Genomic DNA, 22900 nt, shown 5'->3' on the forward strand with positions numbered 1-22900 from the left:
TATATTACACAGAAATATCAGTGACTAAATGTTACAATGTTACACACAGTCACTATATTACACAGAAATATCAGTGACTAAATGTTACAATGTTACACACAGTCCATATATTACACAGAAATATCAGTGACTAAATGTTACAATGTTACACACAGTCCATATATTACACAGAAATATCAGTGACTAAATGTTACAATGTTACACACAGTCCATATATTACACAGAAATATCAGTGACTAAATGTTACAATGTTACACACAGTCACATATATTACACAGAAATATCAGTGACTAAATGTTACAATGTTACACACAGTCATATATTACACAGAAATATCAGTGACTAAATGTTACAATGTTACACACAGTCCATATATTACACAGAAATATCAGTGACTAAATGTTACAATGTTACACACAGTCATATATTACACAGAAATATCAGTGACTAAATGTTACAATGTTTACACACAGTCACTATATTACACAGAAATATCAGTGACTAAATGTTACAATGTTACACACAGTCCATATATTACACAGAAATACCAATGACTAAATGTTACAATGTTACACACAGTCCATATATTACACAGAAATACCAATGACTAAATGTTACAATGTTACACACAGTCACTATATTACAAAGAAATATCAGTGACTAAATGTTACAATGTTACACACAGTCACTATATTACACAGAAATACCTGTGACTAAATGTTACAATGTCACACAGTCACTATATTACACAGAAATACCTGTGACTAAATGTTACAATGTTACACAGTCCATATATTACACAGAAATATTACAGCATTATTGACTGGACTACTGGTTCCAATAGGAATCTAAATATCAACAATACAAAGTGCTTTCAACTGAATTTCACCCTATATAAACATATAAGACTGGTAAGTGTATGCACATGTACATTGTAAAGTTGTGACTGTGTGCATTAATATGGACTTGTTGAAGTGGCAACAATCCTACTCCGTGTTACTTTTTACAGAATATGATTATTTTCATATTTCAACTTATATAGGATTACAACTTCACAGACTTTTTAACTGTAACAGGATTACAACTCTACCAAGATTTGAATCTCATCAGAATTTAAACTTAACAAGGATTTAAAGTTTTAACAAGATTTAAATTTATCACCATTTAAACTAGGAAAGAATTTAAAATGTTACCCGAACTTTACCAGGGATTTCACTTAATGAGAATGTTAGATCATTATTGTAAATATTGCCAAGGAAGAAGTCTTACCTAAGAGGAATGAGGAGAAAGATAAGCACAGGGAAAAACATCTTGAGGTAAGGATATGGTACAAAGCCAAATCCACAAAGGACAATGAGCTGTAGAAGCTGCAGCAGGGTGAACAGGTGCATCTTCCTTTGTGGCACTCGGCGGATGTAATGGTTGGGAGGATAGGCAGACTGCAACCACAAATAATCAGATTTTACATTCGAATTTAAATGAGTGTGGTATATTGTACCTGAAGGAACATCAATCCATAAAATTAGAATATATTGTTCTTAAGAGTGCATTGATTAATTAACTGTCATTTGAACCATTCAACCGATGTATCACATTATATGGCTTAGAATTAGAACATTTCAAAGCATAATTGCTTAAGGTAAGTCATTTAAAATGGTTCCCATTAGAAAAAAAATCCATACAATATCAAGACTGGTCAGTTAGTTACAAACAACATATTACATGTGACTGTAAGTCAGCTAATTACAAATTCTTTCATCTTTGATTAAATTCAATGATATATAATTACTTGTTCAGTGAATAGAAGCATGATCCTCTCGAACATCTGGTTTCCATCAAGGGAGGTCACTCCCACGTAAAGGAAGAGGCCGTAGAGAACCGGAGTGGGTATAAAAGCTAGGATGTCGAGGATCAGTAGCGACAGACCAATGAGGATGTGAGATAAAATGGCTGTCAGCCTAGTCTCACGCACCTTCACTATTCTATAAAATCAAATCATTGATATGTTACACAGGAAAAGGCATGCTATTATAGTGAAATTTAACTTAACTGAACTAATTATTAGGCCATGAAGCATGTTTTCAGTACTAAGGTATGTATTCATGTTTTAACTGATTAAACAGAAGTACAAATATGTACTGAGGTTGTGATTATGAGACATATGTTTCTGTATACTATTATTTAGAACTACAACACATTAAATAAACCTTTTATTACATCCTAAAATTCTAAGTTTGAGTGTAAAATAATCTGGTTATGTGGATTGGTTTATATAGGATAGAAATTCTACAAAAACAACAAAGTCTGAGACAGGGTGTACTTACATCTGGTAAATGTGTCCCTGGTCGACTCGTTCCTCTACATCAGCAAGGGCACGCACATGTAACGGGGAGTGTGGGAGTGCAGCGTGTACCCAGGGGAAGGCCACCAGGCTGTGTAACATATTGATAAGTCCAACAACAACTAGATCCCAATGGTAGGATGTTCCCTTCTTCATCCTGTGTGATAAAATAACATCTGAATCAGGGCCAGAAAGGTAGAGGCAATTATTGTTATCTTTAAAACTGCAGTTGTTTTGAGTGAGTATGTTGACCTTAATGTTTGACCAAATTGTTGGAAATATTCAATCTACGACCAAACTATAAATATCAAGCAACTAGATTGCCATGTCTCTTGCTACAGAAAAGTGAGACAATCTAGAAATGCTGTGTTAAAAAGGTACAAAAATACTACAAACAGAGGAGAGAGTAACATACATTCTATAAAACCTTGTAGCTACTGAGAGATATATAAAAGAAATTCTTAAAACTTATGTTAAGAAACTGATGTTTTATACAACTGACCTGGTTTCACATCATTATCATTAAATAAATTACTGTGTTAATCACGTATGAGTAGCATCTCTGTCTACTCACTTGTTCTGTGGAGCATTCACCAGTGCTGCGGAGATGTTCTGGTCCATGAAGAATAGTAAGGAGAGACAGAAGCCGAGCCCCATAGCCCCCAGCACAGCCCCCCATGACAGAGTATGGAAGGGGACAAGACTGAAGATGGAGAATCCATTCCCTGCTCCATCAAAACTCTTCCCAACTAAAACAACATCACTTCATAATTACTCTCAATTCACAAAGTCTGCAAAACTTGTTTAAGGCTAATCAGACAGAAAAGAAACATTCTTATAATTTCCTTCTTTGTCTGACTGAAACATTGAGATATTTTTTCTAGACCACACGTCTTGTCATTATGTCAGGTGTTCGACACAGTATGATAACATTTTTTTGGCATTAATATTACTTTACTGGAAATTGGGGTATTATTCTTAAGAAACTTGGGAAATTATACACAAAAAGTTGGATCACTTAACAATGAACCTGTCTCCGTTTTACAGACACAACCAGCAGGGATCTCTTTATCAATTCTTCATTAATGCTTTTCTACCCTTCATATTAAATGCATGAGTTTAAATGTTTCAATATGTGAGAATTAACATAAAGATAAATGATAGATTTTTTTCCCTAGACGTTAGTAATGAAAACCTACATTTACAAGCAGGTTGTGTGTAAATAATAGAAGGAAAAAGTAATGAAAACTTACGGTCAACATCTTTAAAGGCTAAAGCTCCAATTAAGCTCATGACGACAACGGATACTGGCAGGGCATAGTCAGCCAACAGTTCTCTCTTCCCTGCATTCAGGTAAGGCCTGTAAAGTAGTACTATCTTATAGTTACACTTGATCGTTAAAGATCATATTCAACAAACCTTATGACCTTAATGGACAGTGCTCTCTCACTCTCTCTCTTTTCAAAGGAAACCATTACTTATTTTTTCTCTTCACTGGTACATACGTATATAACCTAAAATAAATTACCAATAACGACTATTCAATCGTGTTAAAACGATGCTCATGTTGTGTCAAAGTTAATTTTCCTCTTGATAACTTTTTTCATAGTTCAGTTATCCTTTTGATAACTTTAACACCTCACAAGAAAGTCTAATACATTGATAGATAAAGTACTTGTTATTTGAGATAATTTCTTTGTAGACAACATACGTCTTAGTAAAGTTGTAGAGCATGACTCCAACCCACAGAGTACCCAGAAGCAGTAGTAGGTACAGGAGACTGACATCACGCTCACATCCCTTTGTGGCCTCCTCTACCGTTTCCGAGACATTGGCAGATATATTAGCCGTCACATTAGTGATTGCTGCCAACCCAGTACTGGACACACTCTCAGATTGGCAATTTGGAATGTTGTAATGATCCCCAAAATCTGAAATATACATATGCATTTTTCTGTGCAATTTAATTGTAGCAAACCAAATTCTGAAAATTTATCGATTAAGTGCTGAACAATCTATCATAAATTGATTCAAATTTAACCTCGACATCAAGATCATTGGAGTACATCGTACAATTGCAACCTCTATATAGATTATCACTGAGGTTTTACTGTGTATTGTACACATATATATCAAGTATGTTGTGATGAGGCAAGGGATTCAACAAATTAAGACAATGCTGACTTACTTTTTGCTGTATTTTTAAAGGCATCAACACAGAAGGCTATCGCAATGAACAGAGCAAAGATTTCCTCTGAGGACCTGCAAAACACAAATAGATGACAGGAATAAATATAAGGGGTAATAGTTTCAACTGGGCGCAGTATTTGAGATCAATTAGAGACAATTATGTTGATATTTGAGATCAATTTGAAAAATCAAGAATCATTCAAACTTCTTCAGTTCAACAGATAAATTGAATGATAAGCACAACTGGCCTATTTAGAGGCCATGAAACTTATAGTCAATAGGACGTGTGCTGTCTGTTTATCCAACTGTCTGTTCCCTGTTATGTTTTTCTTTATATTCTACTGTACCTAACAATGTGTTGTTGTTTGATCAATTCATTCTCCAAAGCATATGTCCTATTGGCCTATATTTTCTAATTACCAGACAATAGGACTTACATTGTATGCGATAGAACACATACCTGGTTGACCACTGCATGAGGACACTTAGGTCAAACGTAGCATAGAGGAAGAGAAAGAAGCTGTTCCACAGACCAACACAGGCATACATTGCACGAAAATCCAGACTGAATTCTTTACAAATAGTGTGGATAACTGTAAGAAACAAAAATAATATTTACTGAAAATCTTATAGGGCAGATACATGGAATCTTAAAGTGCAGACAAATAATATATTTTAACGCAATATGATCTTATAGGGCAGACATGTAGGATCATATAGGAGAATCTTACTAAGCAGAGAAAGAGGATCTTATAGGGTGAACAAAAATAATATTATAAGGCAGACAGAGAGGATCTTTTGGGGCAGATAAAGAGGACCTGATGTTAGTACCACTGCTATATTAAATCAGTTAGATTTGTAAGGTATACATACTCTTTGTGTAAAGAGCGAGGGGTGCTGTGGTCAGTAAGACTATAAGTGGTGTCCCTCCAAATAAAGCAAACACCAGGCCACCAAAGGTCTGTGAATACAGCACCTTCTCCACCGCTACAACATAACAGCAACCAAGAGTCACAAATAACAGGTAGTAGTGTTGTTGTTTATGTAGTTATTGAATACAACAGTGCCTTTAATTATACATATAGAAGTCTTAAATCCCAGGGGATAAAATTTAATATTTGTCACAAGTGAATTCCAACTAATTTTGAAATTGAATGAATACAATTGAAAACTTGACAATTTTCAAAGTTAAAATCAAAGTACATTGAGAAATAATTATGTTTTATCAATTGTTATTATTTCATTTTTACTATTTCAAATTATCAAAACTTTTACCAACCTCAGAGATGAGATACAATCAGATAGTATGTAAACTACTGTTAAGGAGCTCAAAATGGCACATGATATTTATATCTGAAAATCTATGAGTTAGTAAGAAGAACCAACATACTTAGCACTTTATCCGTGTTTTCTGAGTTGAGAACTCCAAAGGCGATGGATGGCATAAGACAAGCAAAATAGAGGAAAAGGGTTGTAGATAAAGTCTTCTGAATTGTCTTTGGTCCAAAGATCCCTGTAGAACAGCAGAATAGCACATTCAGAGTACATCTATTTAAATTATTATCAAAATGAAAATTTTTTGCAGATTCATTTTCTTAACTTTTTGGTTGAAGTGAAATAATGAATGTTTGGGGTGATAACTTCCTTTTATAATTAGATATCAATCTAATTGAGTTCCACAACTTACCATCCTTGAAGTCTGAAAAATAATGTGGTAGTCGTCTACGGAGATCGTCTCGAATGCCCTTAAATATACCACATTTACATCCTCCCTGAAACGCCAAAGAAAGTCAAATTAGTACGGTTTTCTTCTGAAAATATATCAACCCAAGCAAGGGTCCAAAATTGTGTGTGTATAATCATCCTCCACTATCACAAAAGAAGAACCTTAGACTGGTAAAACATTGAGAACTAGGAATTAAATGTAAATGAATATAAGCACTATGAATACTACAAGCAGTGTACATGACCAGACTGACAGAACAGAACTAAGCGGAAAAGTTGTGGTCAACGAAAATGTTGAGAGACATTTAGAGCCACTCACAAATAAAAATAATTGGTGAGTTTTATATTGAGTTACTCAGTGCTGTATAATAATAGTTATACCTTGATACAATCAGTGTCGTACAAAAGTACTTTGTTTGGTGAGTTTTCTATTGAGTTACTCAGTGCTGACTGTATCACCATGGTTATACCTTGTTACTATCAGTATCACACATGGGTTATACCAGTGCTGACTCTGTATGGCTACAGTTAAGACATACCTTGTTACTATCAGTATAACACACTGGTACTTTGTTGAGTTTTCTATTGAGTTACTCAGTGCTGACTGTATCACCATGGTTATACCTTGTTACTATCAGTATCACACACTGGTACTTTGTTGAGTTTTCTATTGAGTTACTCAGTGCTGACTCTATCACCATGGTTATACCTTGTAACTATCAGTATCACACACTGGTACTTTGTTGAGTTTTATATTGATTTACTCAGTGCTGACTCTGTATGGCTACAGTTAAGACATACCTTGTTACTATCTGTGTCGTATACAGGTACTTTGTTCAGTTTTATATTGAGTTACTCAGTGCTGACTCTGTATGATAATAGTTATACCTTGTTACTATCAGTATCACACACTGGTACTTTGTGAGTTTTCTATTGAGTTACTCAGTGTTGACTCTGTATGGCTACAGTTAAGAAATACCTTGTTACTATCTGTGTCGTAGACAGGTACTTTGTTGGTTGAACTCATTTGACGGTCAGCCAGCTCCTTGGTGTGCTGTTCCAGGATTGACTTGAACTCCTCTTCACTGGAGGCAGCAAGCAAATTCAAGCGGAAGTCAAGATCGGAGAAAATTGTGGCAAATGTTCGACCAGTCTCTACTTCATTTTTGGTTCCTTTCTGTTGTAATCAAAATAGAGCTTAATCAACCAGCTTCTAAACCAATATAAGAATATACTGAGATTGTGTCACAGTTGTAATCAAAATAGAGCTTGATCAACCAGCTTCTAAACCAATATAAGAATATACTGAGATTGTGTCACAGATGTCAGCACTTATCTTTATAGATTCTGATTGTTCACAAGTAAGGTTTTCATAAATAGAAGAGATTTCCAAATCAAAACATTTGACAACCCTCTGTTAAGAAAACTAATATCTTTTATATACTGTAACCAAATTGAATTTGGTGCGGTGAATGAAATTTTATTGCTTCATCAGTTTTTGGCAAATTAGTATCCACAATAATTGTTTAATGAACAACATAAAGAAACTGCAAGTAGTGCCATCATATCTAAGCATAGTACTTCAGGGTACTAAAATGTATGTTTACAGTAGATCATATGTTAAACATAAAATAAGACAACAACGCTAGCCTCTACTATCCAGTGATGTCCAGGTATATCCCAATATAGTACAGGTGACATATGGTCCACTTAGGTATTTAGGATTGGAATAGGACTGAAGATTTGAATGCAAACACAATGCATATACTTTTAGATCCCTCTGACTCTAGTATATATTATTTGAAGTTTGGGGAGTTTATATCTACCTCTTTTTGAGGACACTCTCATTTACAAACATCCTGTAGGGTCTGGCATACCTACCTCCTTTGTAGGTATCAGGACCACATACCTTTTTTAGGGAGTGACATACCTACCTCCTTTGTAGGTATCAGGACCACATACCTTTTTTAGGGAGTGACATACCTACCTCCTTTGTAGGTATCAGGACCACATACCTTTTTTAGGGAGTGACATACTTACCTCCTTTGTAGGTATCAGGACCACATACCTTTTTTAGGGAGTGACATACTTACCTCCTTTGTAGGTATCAGGACCACATACCTTTTTTAATGAGTGATATACTTACCTCCTTTGTAGGTATCAGGACCACATACCTTTTTTAGGGAGTGACATACTTACCTCCTTTGTAGGTATCAGAACCACATACCTTTTTTAGGGAGTGACATACTTACCTCCTTTGTAGGTATCAGGACCACATACCTTTTTTAGGGAGTGACATACTTACCTCCTTTGTAGGTATCAGGACCACATACCTTTTTTAGGGAGTGACATACTTACCTCCTTTGTAGGTATCAGGACCACATACCTTTTTTAGGGAGTGACATACTTACCTCCTTTGTAGGTGTGAGGACCACTATCACAAAGTACACCTCCTGACTACTGGTACCCAGATTAGCCGCATTACGCAGCCTTGCGATGCCAACATGTCGGGTGAGAATGGATGGCACACTAGCCCTGTAGTGTAAACAAGATTAATCATCACTGACTGTTTCAAATACTTTTTTTAATGGACCTGTTGTTTCACGAAAGTTTTCAATGTGTGCTACTGTGTTGTACATTTGTATATGTACAAGAGACAGTTCTGTGATAATCTGGTCTGTCACATTCTCCTTTCATCATCATATCAATCAGGTGAGTCATTATGGGAAGTGTAAGTAGATCAATGACTTAGTAAATGGTTGTTAAGTTGCAGATGAAATAGACAACCAAAGAATGAATGTTACTTTCTAACTCGACAATGTTCTGATAAGGTGAAATGTGACATGTTACTCTTGCCTGACTATAATATAATTAGAATTCCTGTTTCAAAATCAGCTGATATAAATAAATTACTAGTTTTGTATAAATTATTTACTTTACCTTGACTCATCTTATTTGATGTTTAAAATATCAAAGGATGACTTACATCGCACATATCCAGTTTTGGTCATAGTCAAACCCTCCTCCCTCTGATATGCTGGTACATTGTAACGTCCGACTTAGCATGTGTACTGTAAAATATCAACATATTGCAGGGATTATCTCCCTTCCATAGACATGCTTATAGAACTCTAGTATAATATTATGCTCCCTGTAATACTTAAGATGTCAGTAAGAAACATGTAATTTGTTCTGTGTTTATTCTAATAAAATAAAAAAATAACCAAGTGATATTGTGTTACATGGATCTTGTGATTCTGACCACCAATATTATATGACTGATTAAATGCATGACTATGGAAAAAAATGTTTATCTGACTGGTGGTGTCATTTATGTATAATGTAAAAGGCAAGAGAATAGTGCTTTGGAGTGTGAAGACAAATCAGAAAGGAAACTTGGAAATCTTCAGTAGTGTACCTTATAATTCGGCAGAAGGAATAATATCTTCACAAGTAAAAAAATAAATAAATAACAGAGGGTTTATAAAATGTTAAAGTCCACAGCACAATGCGGATATATAAGACAGATTAAGAAATCTATTAGTTGGAGTGAAAAAATTCTGTTCTAGATCATAAATCTCAGTCATCAGAGTGTTAAAAGTGAAATGGACGAAGAAACACTTCACTGCAGGTGACTTTGTTAACTCGAGTTATACAAAACTTCCAACTATCAGCTTCTATGTACATATTTAAAAGAGATTTTCTGCCAAAGATATACAAGGACTTAAAGAACAAATAAATTCTTTCAATAATAAAAGGATTTGTTAAAATCATATTATTATTATTAAAATTTTGAAAATGAAATACTGTACTAAACCTTGGTCTCCATATCAAAGTGAGAATACGTAAAATTTTTATCAACTTTCAGTCCTTGTTATTTTATTTCTCTTCTTTTTTTTCCCTTTTTGTCAATTTTGACGTTGTTTTCCACATTATCTGTACATTTTATAACTTATCAATATGTGAAGAAGGTAGATAACTGGGTTTGAGTTGTACAAATGTGTATACCCCATAGACTCCAGTCTGATTGTCATTCTTACCTTGTTTCTTCTCTTTCTTCACTATGTAGCAAGAACTGATTTATCATTAACATTAAAAACTTTAATTGACAGCTTTTTGTCTATTTAAACTTCAGACATCACGATCGTTATTAAAGCTCAATATGTTGTATCTATTACAACTCTGGAGATTTCTTACATTGTGACAGCTACAAACTAAGACTTTTGTCATAACAGCTCAAGCTATTCCTATAGAGATTACTAATCCTAACTGAAACTCTACAGATCTTGCATCTCAAAGGAACTATTGACATATACTTTTGAATACACCCCATCTATGGAGATTTCCCATCTAACTGAAGCTTTGGAGATTTCACATCTAACTCCAGCTACAGAGATTTCCCATCTAACTGAAGCTTTGGAGATTTCCCATTTAACTCCAGCTACAGAGATTTCCCATCTAACTGAAGCTTTGGAGATTTCCCATTAAACTCCAGCTACAGAGATTTCCCATCTAACTTAAGCTTTGGAGATTTCACATCTAACTCCAGCTACAGAGATTTCCCATCTAACTGAAGCTTTGGAGATTTCCCATTTAACTCCAGCTACAGAGATTTCCCATCTAACTGAAGCTTTGGAGATTTCCCATCTAATCAAAACTTTCCATGAAGAGTTCCCATGTAACTAAAGCTCTGACTTAACATTGTTGACTGTGCCTGGTTAAGATAATAGCTTACCGTAATCATGGGTAAACAGGGCTGACCGTGCCTGGTCAAAGCTGACCTCACCCTCTGTCCCGTCTAACATCTTATGAAGAATTTCATCAATTATTTCATCCAAACTGAGTTTGTTTAGGTCCAGTAGCAGCACAGTTTTATTGAGGAAGCGCTGGATGTCCATGGCTGCGCGAATCTCTAAGGAAAAGTCCTTCAGAGGCAACTTCTGTGGAACCAACAGCAGAACAGGGTATACATATCATATTACATTGGATCATCTATATAAACTGAAACTTAATTTTCATACCACTTACTTTAATCTGAAAAGATTTCTTTAATCACCCATCCCCACCTGATTTTGACACAAATCTGGTCTTGTCTGACAGATTACTGCAGACTAACATATTAAGGATCTGAATAAAACAGATATTTCAGTTAACGGCAGTCTTAGTAAATACATTTTGTATGTGTGTGGTATCTTACCTCATGACGTGAATACATCAGAGTCAGGCCACTCTCATCTGTAACAAGCAACATATGACTATTAGCACAAGGACAATTCTTATACTTCTCCAACCTACACAGCCAATATATAGCTGTCATGATTCTTGTGTCATAATCCCTCATATGATGAAACAAGTCTGAATAATACATGTTATATTGTAAAATCAATTCCCATACTTTTGTGACACTCAAACACAAACAATTCTGCACAGAATTTTTTTAATCTTATCATATGCTGTATGATATAAAAGATTTTATATATAACCACAAAAAAAAGATCAAATGATCTGAAACAAAAATGAAAAAAAAAAAAAAAATCCAAATCTCACATAATAAATTCCAATTCAATCTTAAGCAATTACAAGAAGCTGTAAAACTGAACTGTGTAATATGGATAACTATGTAACACAAATACCACTTAGATCAGATAACTTAGAGTTAAATTGTTTAGAACTGTACTACATTAGTACTATTTAACATTAATTAAGCAGGAAGTTAATTACTTTTTTGTATCTAAATAACTGTTTGAATTAGTAAACTGGTAACTGTTAAATTAAATAGGTAGTCATTAAAGGTGTAACAACCTGATTGTTTTTGTGACATAAGATAAAGATGGTACCAAAAACATTAACACTTTTGTAAAATTCCAAACAAACAATATCAAAAGCAGGAAAGAATAAAAACAGAAGCTGAGGTGAGAATATCCCTACCAGCATATTTAGTTCTACATTAACGATTAATCTTTTCTGTTCTCTTTTCTCTATTTCTTCTTCAACAAAATTGAGTCATCTTGAATTTTTATCAATTGAAAATATTTTCTTACAAGAGCGACTTATTGGACAATTATATGTGACATTTCAATGACTACACTGTCACCTTCAGGTCATCATCCATACATCCATTAGGTGGTATTTATATACTATATTCCATGAAATTCCACACAGTTACCCTTTGTTTAAAACATGGTCATTAATGAGCAAGAGTCTTAATTATGGACCTGTTTTCAATATAATCTTATTGCCATCTTGACACACGACTTTCTACCATAATGTACATAAAATATGTACTATAGCCAAAAGGTTATGCAATTTTATTATCATCTGGTACACTGTATGCTTCAGTATCAGTATGATTCACACTGGTCATTTGTCTGATGAAGGAGACAGTGTAGTCAACCAAATGTCACATATGATTTTCTTACTAGTTGTGATGTGAGGACACCTTTTCAATCGTGTAGTAGTTTATGAAAAAAATAATTGTTATGTTACACATCTATTATATATATTGAGATATTTTAAATATGTCCATCTCTCCTATTTTTCTTCAGGTAGTTCACTCAAATTGTTCCGGCAGCCACATTGTGGCATCAATCTGATTCAATATTGAACAAGATTAGCAGTTCGCAGTGACCTTGGCTACTACAGCATATATAGAGACAATGAAGTATTGGTGAAATGGTCTTTTATGCTTTATGTACTGATCCCATCATACTAAGATATAAATTGTGAGACATACTCAGCCCTAACCACTCCAGCCTCAAAAGGCATAAAGGGATACAAAGTAACTAGCCAAAACACATACACTCTGCCATTCCCAGAATTTCTCATAGAAACACTTTACAATTATTGGTGAAAAGTCTTGGACAATGTGATGAATGGATGGGTTAACTGTCAAATAAATAATCCCACATGCCACGAAGTATTACACCCACACTCAATGTAGATAAATAGATACCCAGGAAAGGAACTTTCCAAACACACACCAGATAGTAAAGGTACCCAATTCCAATATCACACATCAAAGAGATGCATCACAATGAAGGAACAATGACAATTTTTAAAACAATGAAAAGTATTCATCCACAGCTCAATTTTTCTATTGCTAAAAAATAAGTGTGTGTGTTTTTTTGTTTTTTTTAAGTGGGGGGGCATTGATTGTATGATTCTGGGTCATTTTATACTCTAGTTTTAGTGGATATGGTTTCATTAACATGATCTATAAAGTTATTTATTATCCCATCAACATGATATAAAAGGTAATTGTGATACTGTTACTCTAGAGTTCAATCTTCTTTTTGAAGAGTATTATCTTGATCAAATCTTTTTTGGAGAATATGATTTTAATAAAATCTTTTTGGAGTGTTTCATGAATATGACTGAATCATCTTTTTGGAATGTACAAAGCTTGATTGACAGGCTACAACATTATTTTGGAGGTTAAACTTGCTAATTGAGCAGGCATGCAATCTTCATTTTTGAAGCTGGTTTGTTATCCTAAGCTTAAATCTTCTATTTTTACATGGTCGAACTAACTGTTTTTTAGGCTTAAATCATGTTTTCAAGTCAGAAATTAAGCTTTGAAGGTTCAGTCTTGTTTTAAGAGATTTTTTACTCTTGTTTTGAGGCTACAACATTTGTTTTGGAGGTTCAATCTTCAACAAAGGAGGTGAATTAATACAATTTTGTATGATTAAAAGGCACATATTCCAGTGAAGCTCTGAAACAAGTGGAACATTATAGATCTTATGTTATCTTAGTTTGGTCTGTTTGATGAAGCAAAATGTAACCATCTGGTCAATAGTGGTCAGAGTGGGTGGTCAGAGTGGGTGATCAGGTGGTGCAGTGATAATGCACTCCCCTTTCATCTAGGCATTTGGGGTTTGATTTCCGGAACGGACATGAACAGGTAAGGGGTCACCTGCCTAACCTGCTCCAGTTTCCTTCCACAATAAAAACCCCTCCTACACTTAAATCCCGGCCATCAAGAGTGATTAATGTCAGTTGTAATAACTTATTTCACAATTGTTGTAAAATAAAGTTTATATATATCATGTGGTCAGAGTGCTCCCACAAATCTCCTAGTAATGATCTGAAATAACATGTGTTTTATCCCTTTAATGAGATCTGATTGGTGTACCTTATAACTATCAACTATTTTCTATTGAAAAATTGATGATCAATCTATTATTAGCTTTAGGTGATTAAGAAACACAAGACTTTTTTAATGTTTGAAAAAATTCAGCTGTGTCAGAATGTGTGTGATTCACTATCTTACCGCCATCGGATTCAGACCCGTAGTCAAAGCTCTTGTTATCTTCTAAAAAAAAGGTGTTATGTTGACATGTTGGTAACATGCTAAAAACACACCTGTTAAATTTGCAAAGCTAAAAAACTAAACTACACAGCAATACTAGTTAAAAACAACTATAAAAACAACTTAAGAACAAAATCAATATCTGCTTCTGGTAATATCTGAGTAAAACACATGTTGATCCTGTCAATGTTGAATATAAAAATCATTACCTATTTCTCTTACTTAGTTACTGCTCTTCTGTTTACAGGACCATACACTGTATACTTGGTTTAGATTTTTGAGGTTTTACAAAAAGTTTGATGCAACGAGGAGCAGGTGTTTTTAACAGAAATTATGAAATGGACTTTCGTTTTCTCTATTGATTTTATTTTCATCAAATCAATGTATTGTTTGTGATTTTGTTTTCCATTCTTGTAAATAGCCAAAAATAAAACCATTCAGAAATAACAGCCTTCATATAGAGTTTCATTTAAAACATTTTCTGGAATTTGTCATTTCATCAAACTACTTTAATTTCTAACCTAGTGTAACCTACTGAATTGGAAAATGTTATTTACCAAATAATCCTAACATCTTCCTGTTTTACATGTTAACACATAAGTCTTACATTGACCTGGATGTTAAGACATCAGAACTATACTGGGCTATATACTTACCAATAAATGAGTCGTCAAACTTAACACCACTGATTGTGCTGCGACTTTCATACATGGAGTTTTTACGATAGTTTGGATCCAGCAGATTCCCAGACTTTTGTGAAGCTGCATTGTTCGTGACAGTCAGCGTATTAAGTGCCCCTTCACTTCGGTGGCGCCGCCTACCCCCACCTGTATCAGGGGGAGATAACCCTCCACCTTCTGCATCTTGTGTGGATGCGGGAGGCACATTAATTTTGGTAACGTGACCATTAGCACTACCGTTGATCCAGTCTGTGTGATGTTTTGGTTTATGTTCAGGGTTAGTTTTGTTTCCGTTGCTGTAAGGAGGAGGTCCCTGTCCTTCGGACTCTATTGTAAATGCCAGGTTCTCACGACACTCAGTAGTTACCACATTAACATGCTGAAGCTCCACCCCCTGGCTATCATCAGTGTTACGTGGCGGTAAATCCATACCCTTTGTCAGTCTGCAAATAAAATTAGAACATCACAATCAGTGACAATATCCATAGTGATTTTTTTCATTTCTGTAGCTGCTCTGCTCTTGTTGGTATGTTTAGATTCTTGATTTCCAGCTCAGCTTTGAAATATGATAGCCATAACTTGTAAAGTGATAGTTCTCTTCAATTGAAAGAAAAATTAATATCTTTCTGATATATTAAAACGATAATAATAAAGGGATGTTAAAGGAATCTTGCCATACACCAATGTTTGACCTTTATGTATTAATTCTTTGGAAGTTTGATCTTTTCCATTCTTTCCCTTGTGTTTGCTCTTAGTTCTATGAAATTTTAAAATTCCTCTTAAGAAATAATAATCTTTCACTGCCAAATACAAGATGGTGCCTGTCAAAATTTTGTTATTCTGATCAGCTCCAAAATCAGAGAAAAAACTAGGGACCAAACGAAACCTACATACAAAATTTGAGAAAAATCTATCCTGTACTTCTCAGGGAATAGCAATAAAAATTGGTTAATTGTAAAATCCAAGATGGCTACCTGTGAGCCATTTTGATTTTCTGACAACTCCTGAAATCAAAAGGGCACAACTTCTGACCAAGGGTAACCTACATTTGAAATTTGTTTTTCAGGACAGTCTCAATATGGGATAATGCATAGCTAGATACTAGGGGGAATCTATGAAAATGAATTTGAAAATGATCCATTGAGCACTTCTCAAGAAATAATGACAATAAAAGCAGTTTAAGGAACATATATAGATTGATGGATGAATGGATGATGGATGCCAGACCAAGGATGAAGGTCCATTTGAGGCTAAAAATACTTTTTTCTTCCTAAATGTACCAGATGTTTTAATACATTTGCATGTGGATCTCAAAATAGACATACATGTAACCACATACCTAGCCAAATTCTGTAGAGTATCTCAAACATTGGAAATACATTCAAAACCTGATAATCTCATTAGCAGCCCCATCAGTTCAACAAGTGCTTCTAATCTCATGTAGCATTTAGACTAAATGCCTTTTTGGTGTTTTATATAAATATTATGTCAGACTTTAAACCTTTCACTAGACATGTGGATTCAAACTGTTTATAAACCTAATCACCGCGAATTCACACCAGTTTAAAGTCTTTAAAATCCCTATGGGCCCCGGATGTCTGTAGTTTTATACACCAATTAATGAATCCTAAACACAGCAGCACCTGTCCACAATCACAGACAGGTAGTAAATAATACATCAGGTCCATTTCTCTATAATCTCCCAGTACAGTGTTATCCTGACTTACCACATCTGCCTCGGGTAAGCTACCCAACATTCTACCTAAAGGAATTCTTGAATTTCAGGCAATCACAACAATGTTCTTTAATTCCTTAAGAATAGTTAAGATCTAAAGACAGAAAGATTTTTATTGTAACAACATGAGCTTCCGTAACCTTTTAGAGCAGGTTGTACATCAACTGTATTAAGGAAAATCTCAAGATTATCTATTTTGGGGAAAATACTTAACACCCAATATAAATAAATACTGAGCTAAATTACATTATCCTGCCCAAAAAATCCATACTAATCATCATTGTAGATCTCCTTTCTAGAGAATGAATAGCATTCAATATTATTGCCTTAAATCTGTACAAAACAATAGTTTTGTAAGTTATCTACCTTACTGTCTCAATAAACAATAGTATTGCTCTGATAATCTCCCATACTCTCTAACAAAACCAAAGTTTGGCAAGTTATCTCCCTTACTTTCTTAAACAGAAGAGTATTGCAGATAACACTTCTGGTCTTAATTTTCTCATGAAAGTATTGCATGATCATCTCTGTTACTGCTTTAAATTGTGGCCCTGATCATCTCTGTTACTGCTTTAAATTGTGGCCCTGATCATCTCTGTTACTGCTTTAAAGTGTGGTCCTTATCATCTCTGTTACTGCTTTAAAGTGTGGTCCTTATCATCTCTGTTACAGCTTTAAAGTGTGGTCCTTATCATCTCTGTTACAGCTTTAAAGTGTGGTCCTTATCATCTCTGTTACTGCTTTAAAGTGTGGCACTGATCATCTCTGTTACAGCTTTAAAGTGTGGCACTGATCATCTCTGTTACTGCTTTAAAGTGTGGCACTGATCATCTCTGTTACTGCTTTAAAGTGTGGTCCTTATCATCTCTGTTACTGCTTTAAAGTGTGGTCCTTATCATCTCTGTTACAGCTTTAAAGTGTGGTAGCTTTAAAGTGTGATCATCTCTGTTACTGCTTTAAAGTGTGGTCCTTATCATCTCTGTTACTGCTTTAAAGTGTGGCACTGATCATCTCTGTTACTGCTTTAAAGTGTGGCACTGATCATCTCTGTTACTGCTTTAAAGTGTGGCACTGATCATCTCTGTTACTGCTTTAAAGTGTGTGTGACTGATCATCTCTGTTACTGCTTTAAAGTGTGGCACTGATCATCTCTGTTACTGCTTTAAAGTGTGGTCCTTATCATCTCTGTTACTGCTTTAAAGTGTGGCACTGATCATCTCTGTTACTGCTTTAAAGTGTGGTCCTTATCATCTCTGTTACTGCTTTAAAGTGTGGTCCTTATCATCTCTGTTACTGCTTTAAAGTGTGGCACTGATCATCTCTGTTACAGCTTTAAAGTGTGGCACTGATCATCTCTGTTACAGCTTTAAAGTGTGGTCCTTATCATCTCTGTTACTGCTTTAAAGTGTGGCACTGATCATCTCTGTTACTGCTTTAAAGTGTGGCACTGATCATCTCTGTTACAGCTTTAAAGTGTGGTCCTTATCATCTCTGTTACTGCTTTAAAGTGTGGCACTGATCATCTCTGTTACTGCTTTAAAGTGTGGCACTGATCATCTCTGTTACAGCTTTAAAGTGTGGTCCTTATCATCTCTGTTACTGCTTTAAAGTGTGGCACTGATCATCTCTGTTACTGCTTTAAAGTGTGGCAATGATCATCTCTGTTACTGCTTAAAAAGTATTGCATGATCATCTCTGTTACTGCTTAAAAAGTATTGCATGATCATCTCTGTTACTGCTTTAAAGTGTGGCACTGATCATCTCTGTTACAGCTTTAAAGTGTGGTCCTTATCATCTCTGTTACTGCTTTAAAGTGTGGTCCTTATCATCTCTGTTACTGCTTTAAAGTGTGGCACTGATCATCTCTGTTACTGCTTTAAAGTGTGGCACTGATCATCTCTGTTACTGCTTTAAAGTGTGGCACTGATCATCTCTGTTACAGCTTTAAAGTGTGGTCCTTATCATCTCTGTTACAGCTTTAAAGTGTGGTCCTTATCATCTCTGTTACTGCTTTAAAGTGTGGCACTGATCATCTCTGTTACAGCTTTAAAGTGTGGTCCTTATCATCTCTGTTACTGCTTTAAAGTGTGGTCCTTATCATCTCTGTTACTGCTTTAAAGTGTGGCACTGATCATCTCTGTTACTGCTTTAAAGTGTGGCACTGATCATCTCTGTTACTGCTTTAAAGTGTGGCACTGATCATCTCTGTTACTGCTTTAAAGTGTGGCACTGATCATCTCTGTTACTGCTTTAAAGTGTGGCACTGATCATCTCTGTTACTGCTTTAAAGTGTGGCACTGATCATCTCTGTTACTGCTTTAAAGTGTGGTCCTTATCATCTCTGTTACAGCTTTAAAGTGTGGTCCTTATCATCTCTGTTACTGCTTTAAAGTGTGGTCCTTATCATCTCTGTTACAGCTTTAAAGTGTGGTCCTTATCATCTCTGTTACTGCTTTAAAGTGTGGCACTGATCATCTCTGTTACTGCTTTAAAGTGTGGTCCTTATCATCTCTGTTACTGCTTTAAAGTGTGGCACTGATCATCTCTGTTACTGCTTTAAAGTGTGGTCCTTATCATCTCTGTTACTGCTTTAAAGTGTGGCACTGATCATCTCTGTTACTGCTTTAAAGTGTGGCACTGATCATCTCTGTTACTGCTTTAAAGTGTGGCACTGATCATCTCTGTTACAGCTTTAAAGTGTGGTCCTTATCATCTCTGTTACAGCTTTAAAGTGTGGTCCTTATCATCTCTGTTACAGCTTTAAAGTGTGGTCCTTATCATCTCTGTTACTGCTTTAAAGTGTGGTCCTTATCATCTCTGTTACAGCTTTAAAGTGTGGTCCTTATCATCTCTGTTACAGCTTTAAAGTGTGGTCCTTATCATCTCTGTTACAGCTTTAAAGTGTGGTCCTTATCATCTCTGTTACTGCTTTAAAGTGTGGTCCTTATCATCTCTGTTACTGCTTTAAAGTGTGGCACTGATCATCTCTGTTACTGCTTAAAAAGTATTGCATGATCATCTCTGTTACAGCTTTAAAGTGTGGTCCTTATCATCTCTGTTACAGCTTTAAAGTGTGGTCCTTATCATCTCTGTTACTGCTTTAAAGTGTGGTCCTTATCATCTCTGTTACTGCTTTAAAGTGTGGCACTGATCATCTCTGTTACTGCTTAAAAAGTATTGCATGATCATCTCTGTTACAGCTTTAAAGTGTGGTCCTTATCATCTCTGTTACAGCTTTAAAGTGTGGTCCTTATCATCTCTGTTACAGCTTTAAAGTGTGGTCCTTATCATCTCTGTTACAGCTTTAAAGTGTGGTCCTTATCATCTCTGTTACAGCTTTAAAGTGTGGTCCTTATCATCTCTGTTACAGCTTTAAAGTGTGGTCCTTATCATCTCTGTTACTGCTTTAAAGTGTGGTCCTTATCATCTCTGTTACTGCTTTAAAGTGTGGCACTGATCATCTCTGTTACTGCTTTAAAGTGTGGCACTGATCATCTCTGTTACAGCTTTAAAGTGTGGCACTGATCATCTCTGTTACTGCTTTAAAGTGTGGCACTGATCATCTCTGTTACTGCTTTAAAGTGTGGCACTGATCATCTCTGTTACTGCTTTAAAGTGTGGCACTGATCATCTCTGTTACAGCTTTAAAGTGTGGCAATGATCATCTCTGTTACTGCTTTAAAGTGTGGTCCTTATCATCTCTGTTACTGCTTTAAAGTGTGGTCCTTATCATCTCTGTTACTGCTTTAAAGTGTGGCACTGATCATCTCTGTTACTGCTTTAAAGTGTGGCACTGATCATCTCTGTTACAGCTTTAAAGTGTGGCAATGATCATCTCTGTTACTGCTTTAAAGTGTGGTCCTTATCATCTCTGTTACTGCTTTAAAGTGTGGCACTGATCATCTCTGTTACTGCTTTAAAGTGTGGCACTGATCATCTCTGTTACTGCTTTAAAGTGTGGCACTGATCATCTCTGTTACTGCTTTAAAGTGTGGCACTGATCATCTCTGTTACTGCTTTAAAGTATTGCACTGATCATCTCCCTTACTAATCAATATTTCTACCCCAAAATGTCAATGATACTACAGATTATTTTACATTCAACAAAATCAATAGTAATTTGACAAGCATTTTACTCAATGATGAGATAGGACTTATATTCCTTATCAAATGGTCACACCTAATTTATTCCAATAATCAGTCCCAATAGCATTTCTGTTGTGTGCACAGTTTACGAATACTGACTTTAGCTCTAAAATAGCCAGGTAGTAAAATAGATGAGATTGGTCATTACCTCTGTGTACAAAAAAGTTCTATGTTGGCTGTAACCCTGAGATTTAAGAACAGAAGAGATTGGTCAATATTTGTGATTTATCTTTTTGCTAATGTCTCTGACCCTGAGATTGTAGAACAGAGGAGACTGGTCATTATTTGTGTAACATCTTATCTCTAACCATTGTAACCTTGAGATTTCTACATCCACACTAGAACCACCTAATAATGATTGATACTGAGATTGCCCAATAGATACAAGCTTGTGTTGATACAATAAATACCCAATGTTTATCAAGTCCTTCCACATAGCGAGCAATTAATTCTCAACAACTCAGGACTAGCAGGTGCTGAAGTAGATATGTAGAGATTTTGATCAAGTGTTTGTAGGACTTAGAAGAAACAGAATGATGTTTGCTGTCAGAGTATTGCTGATGTTCACCTGAATACACAAATGCTGCCTTAAAGTACACAAACAGATCAGAATGCTTATCATAAAATTTCACCAGTTTTTATCATTCCCCAGAATTATATCTTGTTTAATGTTATTTATTATTACAGAAACACCCACAGGCATTGCAGCTATCGATCATCTGTTTATACTCATCACACTTTCAGAGAAGTAACCTTGATTCAAACAAGGACAAATCATTACCCTAGACCTAAACTGAATTATATGTTTTTCTCGTGTGATCTTTAAATAGCACTGAAGCTCATTCTTTTGATCCGAAACCTGGGATTCTTTCTCTAAAATAGCCTATAGCTTGCAATTACATGTCATTATACACAATCCCAATACTGAGTTTAGAAATTGTTAAAATATCATTTTGAGACATTTAACCTTCATGGCCTTCATTTGGTCTGAGTCATTCAGCTATCTTGTGTTTTTTAACTCCTGAATTGATCTACAAAAGGATTTAACTGCATGTCTATTCTAGTTCATTCAGTCTAACATGATTTCAGTCCTCATGATAATCTTCATGAGTGGTAAAAATGTATTAATGTTTTTAAAAATAAACTGCTGATTGAATTTCTTGGGTAGGAGATTTCTTCCTTGATTTAGAATTCAATATTTTCTTGGTGAAGTTTGCATGCTAGATATCTACATACACTCTACAACATCACTGATGAGTCCAAGAAGGACAATCCAGCTGTATGATGTATTAAATCTCTCTTGTATAATCTCGCAATGAGACTTTGGAACCCTGAAAGACATTTAATGTATAGCTAAAGTTCATCTTTATATGAAGGTTGATGTAGATATTTAGTCAATAGTCAACATTGATTCAGAAGGGAACAAGGTGTTATTCCAATGCAAAGCAATTTAAACACTGTATGGTCCCCAAAACTCAACTTCTATCCATCCTCTATATGATGACAGGGTCATAAAGATAATGACAGACAATGGACAACACAGCTTTATGTTATTTTAGCTCCTGTCATTTCTACTGTGAAGTAACAATAATAATAGGGTACCTCTAATGTTGGCTCCATGTTTGAAATGGACTGGACGATGTTGGCAAGGGGACAATTTTTTCATATAGTTATACCAAACTGGATGGAAAATGTACAAAAGGGAGGCCTAAAACGTTTTTTAAAGAAAATTATGCTAAATTTTATCAAATGAAAAATGTACAAAAGGGAAG

General features: G+C 35.1%; 1 protein-coding gene across 1 annotated transcript in view; it reads right to left on the reverse strand.

Annotated features, from left to right (window-relative positions):
* The window catches only part of LOC132545167 (solute carrier family 4 member 11-like), a 34789-nt gene that overhangs the window by 2051 nt on the left and 9838 nt on the right, over window positions 1–22900 (reverse strand). Inside the window, exons 2-19 of the mRNA XM_060208842.1 lie at window positions 15224–15690; window positions 14529–14570; window positions 11454–11491; window positions 10992–11196; window positions 9243–9327; window positions 8668–8791; window positions 7236–7433; window positions 6219–6303; window positions 5922–6044; window positions 5405–5518; window positions 4992–5124; window positions 4530–4603; window positions 4053–4272; window positions 3595–3701; window positions 2916–3090; window positions 2325–2498; window positions 1790–1982; window positions 1270–1439 (exon numbers count right to left, since the gene is read on the reverse strand). Coding sequence (XP_060064825.1) covers window positions 1270–1439; window positions 1790–1982; window positions 2325–2498; window positions 2916–3090; window positions 3595–3701; window positions 4053–4272; window positions 4530–4603; window positions 4992–5124; window positions 5405–5518; window positions 5922–6044; window positions 6219–6303; window positions 7236–7433; window positions 8668–8791; window positions 9243–9327; window positions 10992–11196; window positions 11454–11491; window positions 14529–14570; window positions 15224–15677 — 2714 coding nt within the window. The 5' untranslated portion in view covers window positions 15678–15690. The remainder of the gene's footprint in view (window positions 1–1269; window positions 1440–1789; window positions 1983–2324; window positions 2499–2915; window positions 3091–3594; window positions 3702–4052; window positions 4273–4529; window positions 4604–4991; window positions 5125–5404; window positions 5519–5921; window positions 6045–6218; window positions 6304–7235; window positions 7434–8667; window positions 8792–9242; window positions 9328–10991; window positions 11197–11453; window positions 11492–14528; window positions 14571–15223; window positions 15691–22900) is intronic.

This window comes from Ylistrum balloti, unplaced genomic scaffold (genome assembly GCF_031769215.1).
Source record: "Ylistrum balloti isolate Yb309-2 unplaced genomic scaffold, AGI_CSIRO_Ybal_v1 Utg369830, whole genome shotgun sequence".
NCBI classification, from domain to species: Eukaryota; Metazoa; Mollusca; class Bivalvia; order Pectinida; family Pectinidae; genus Ylistrum; species Ylistrum balloti.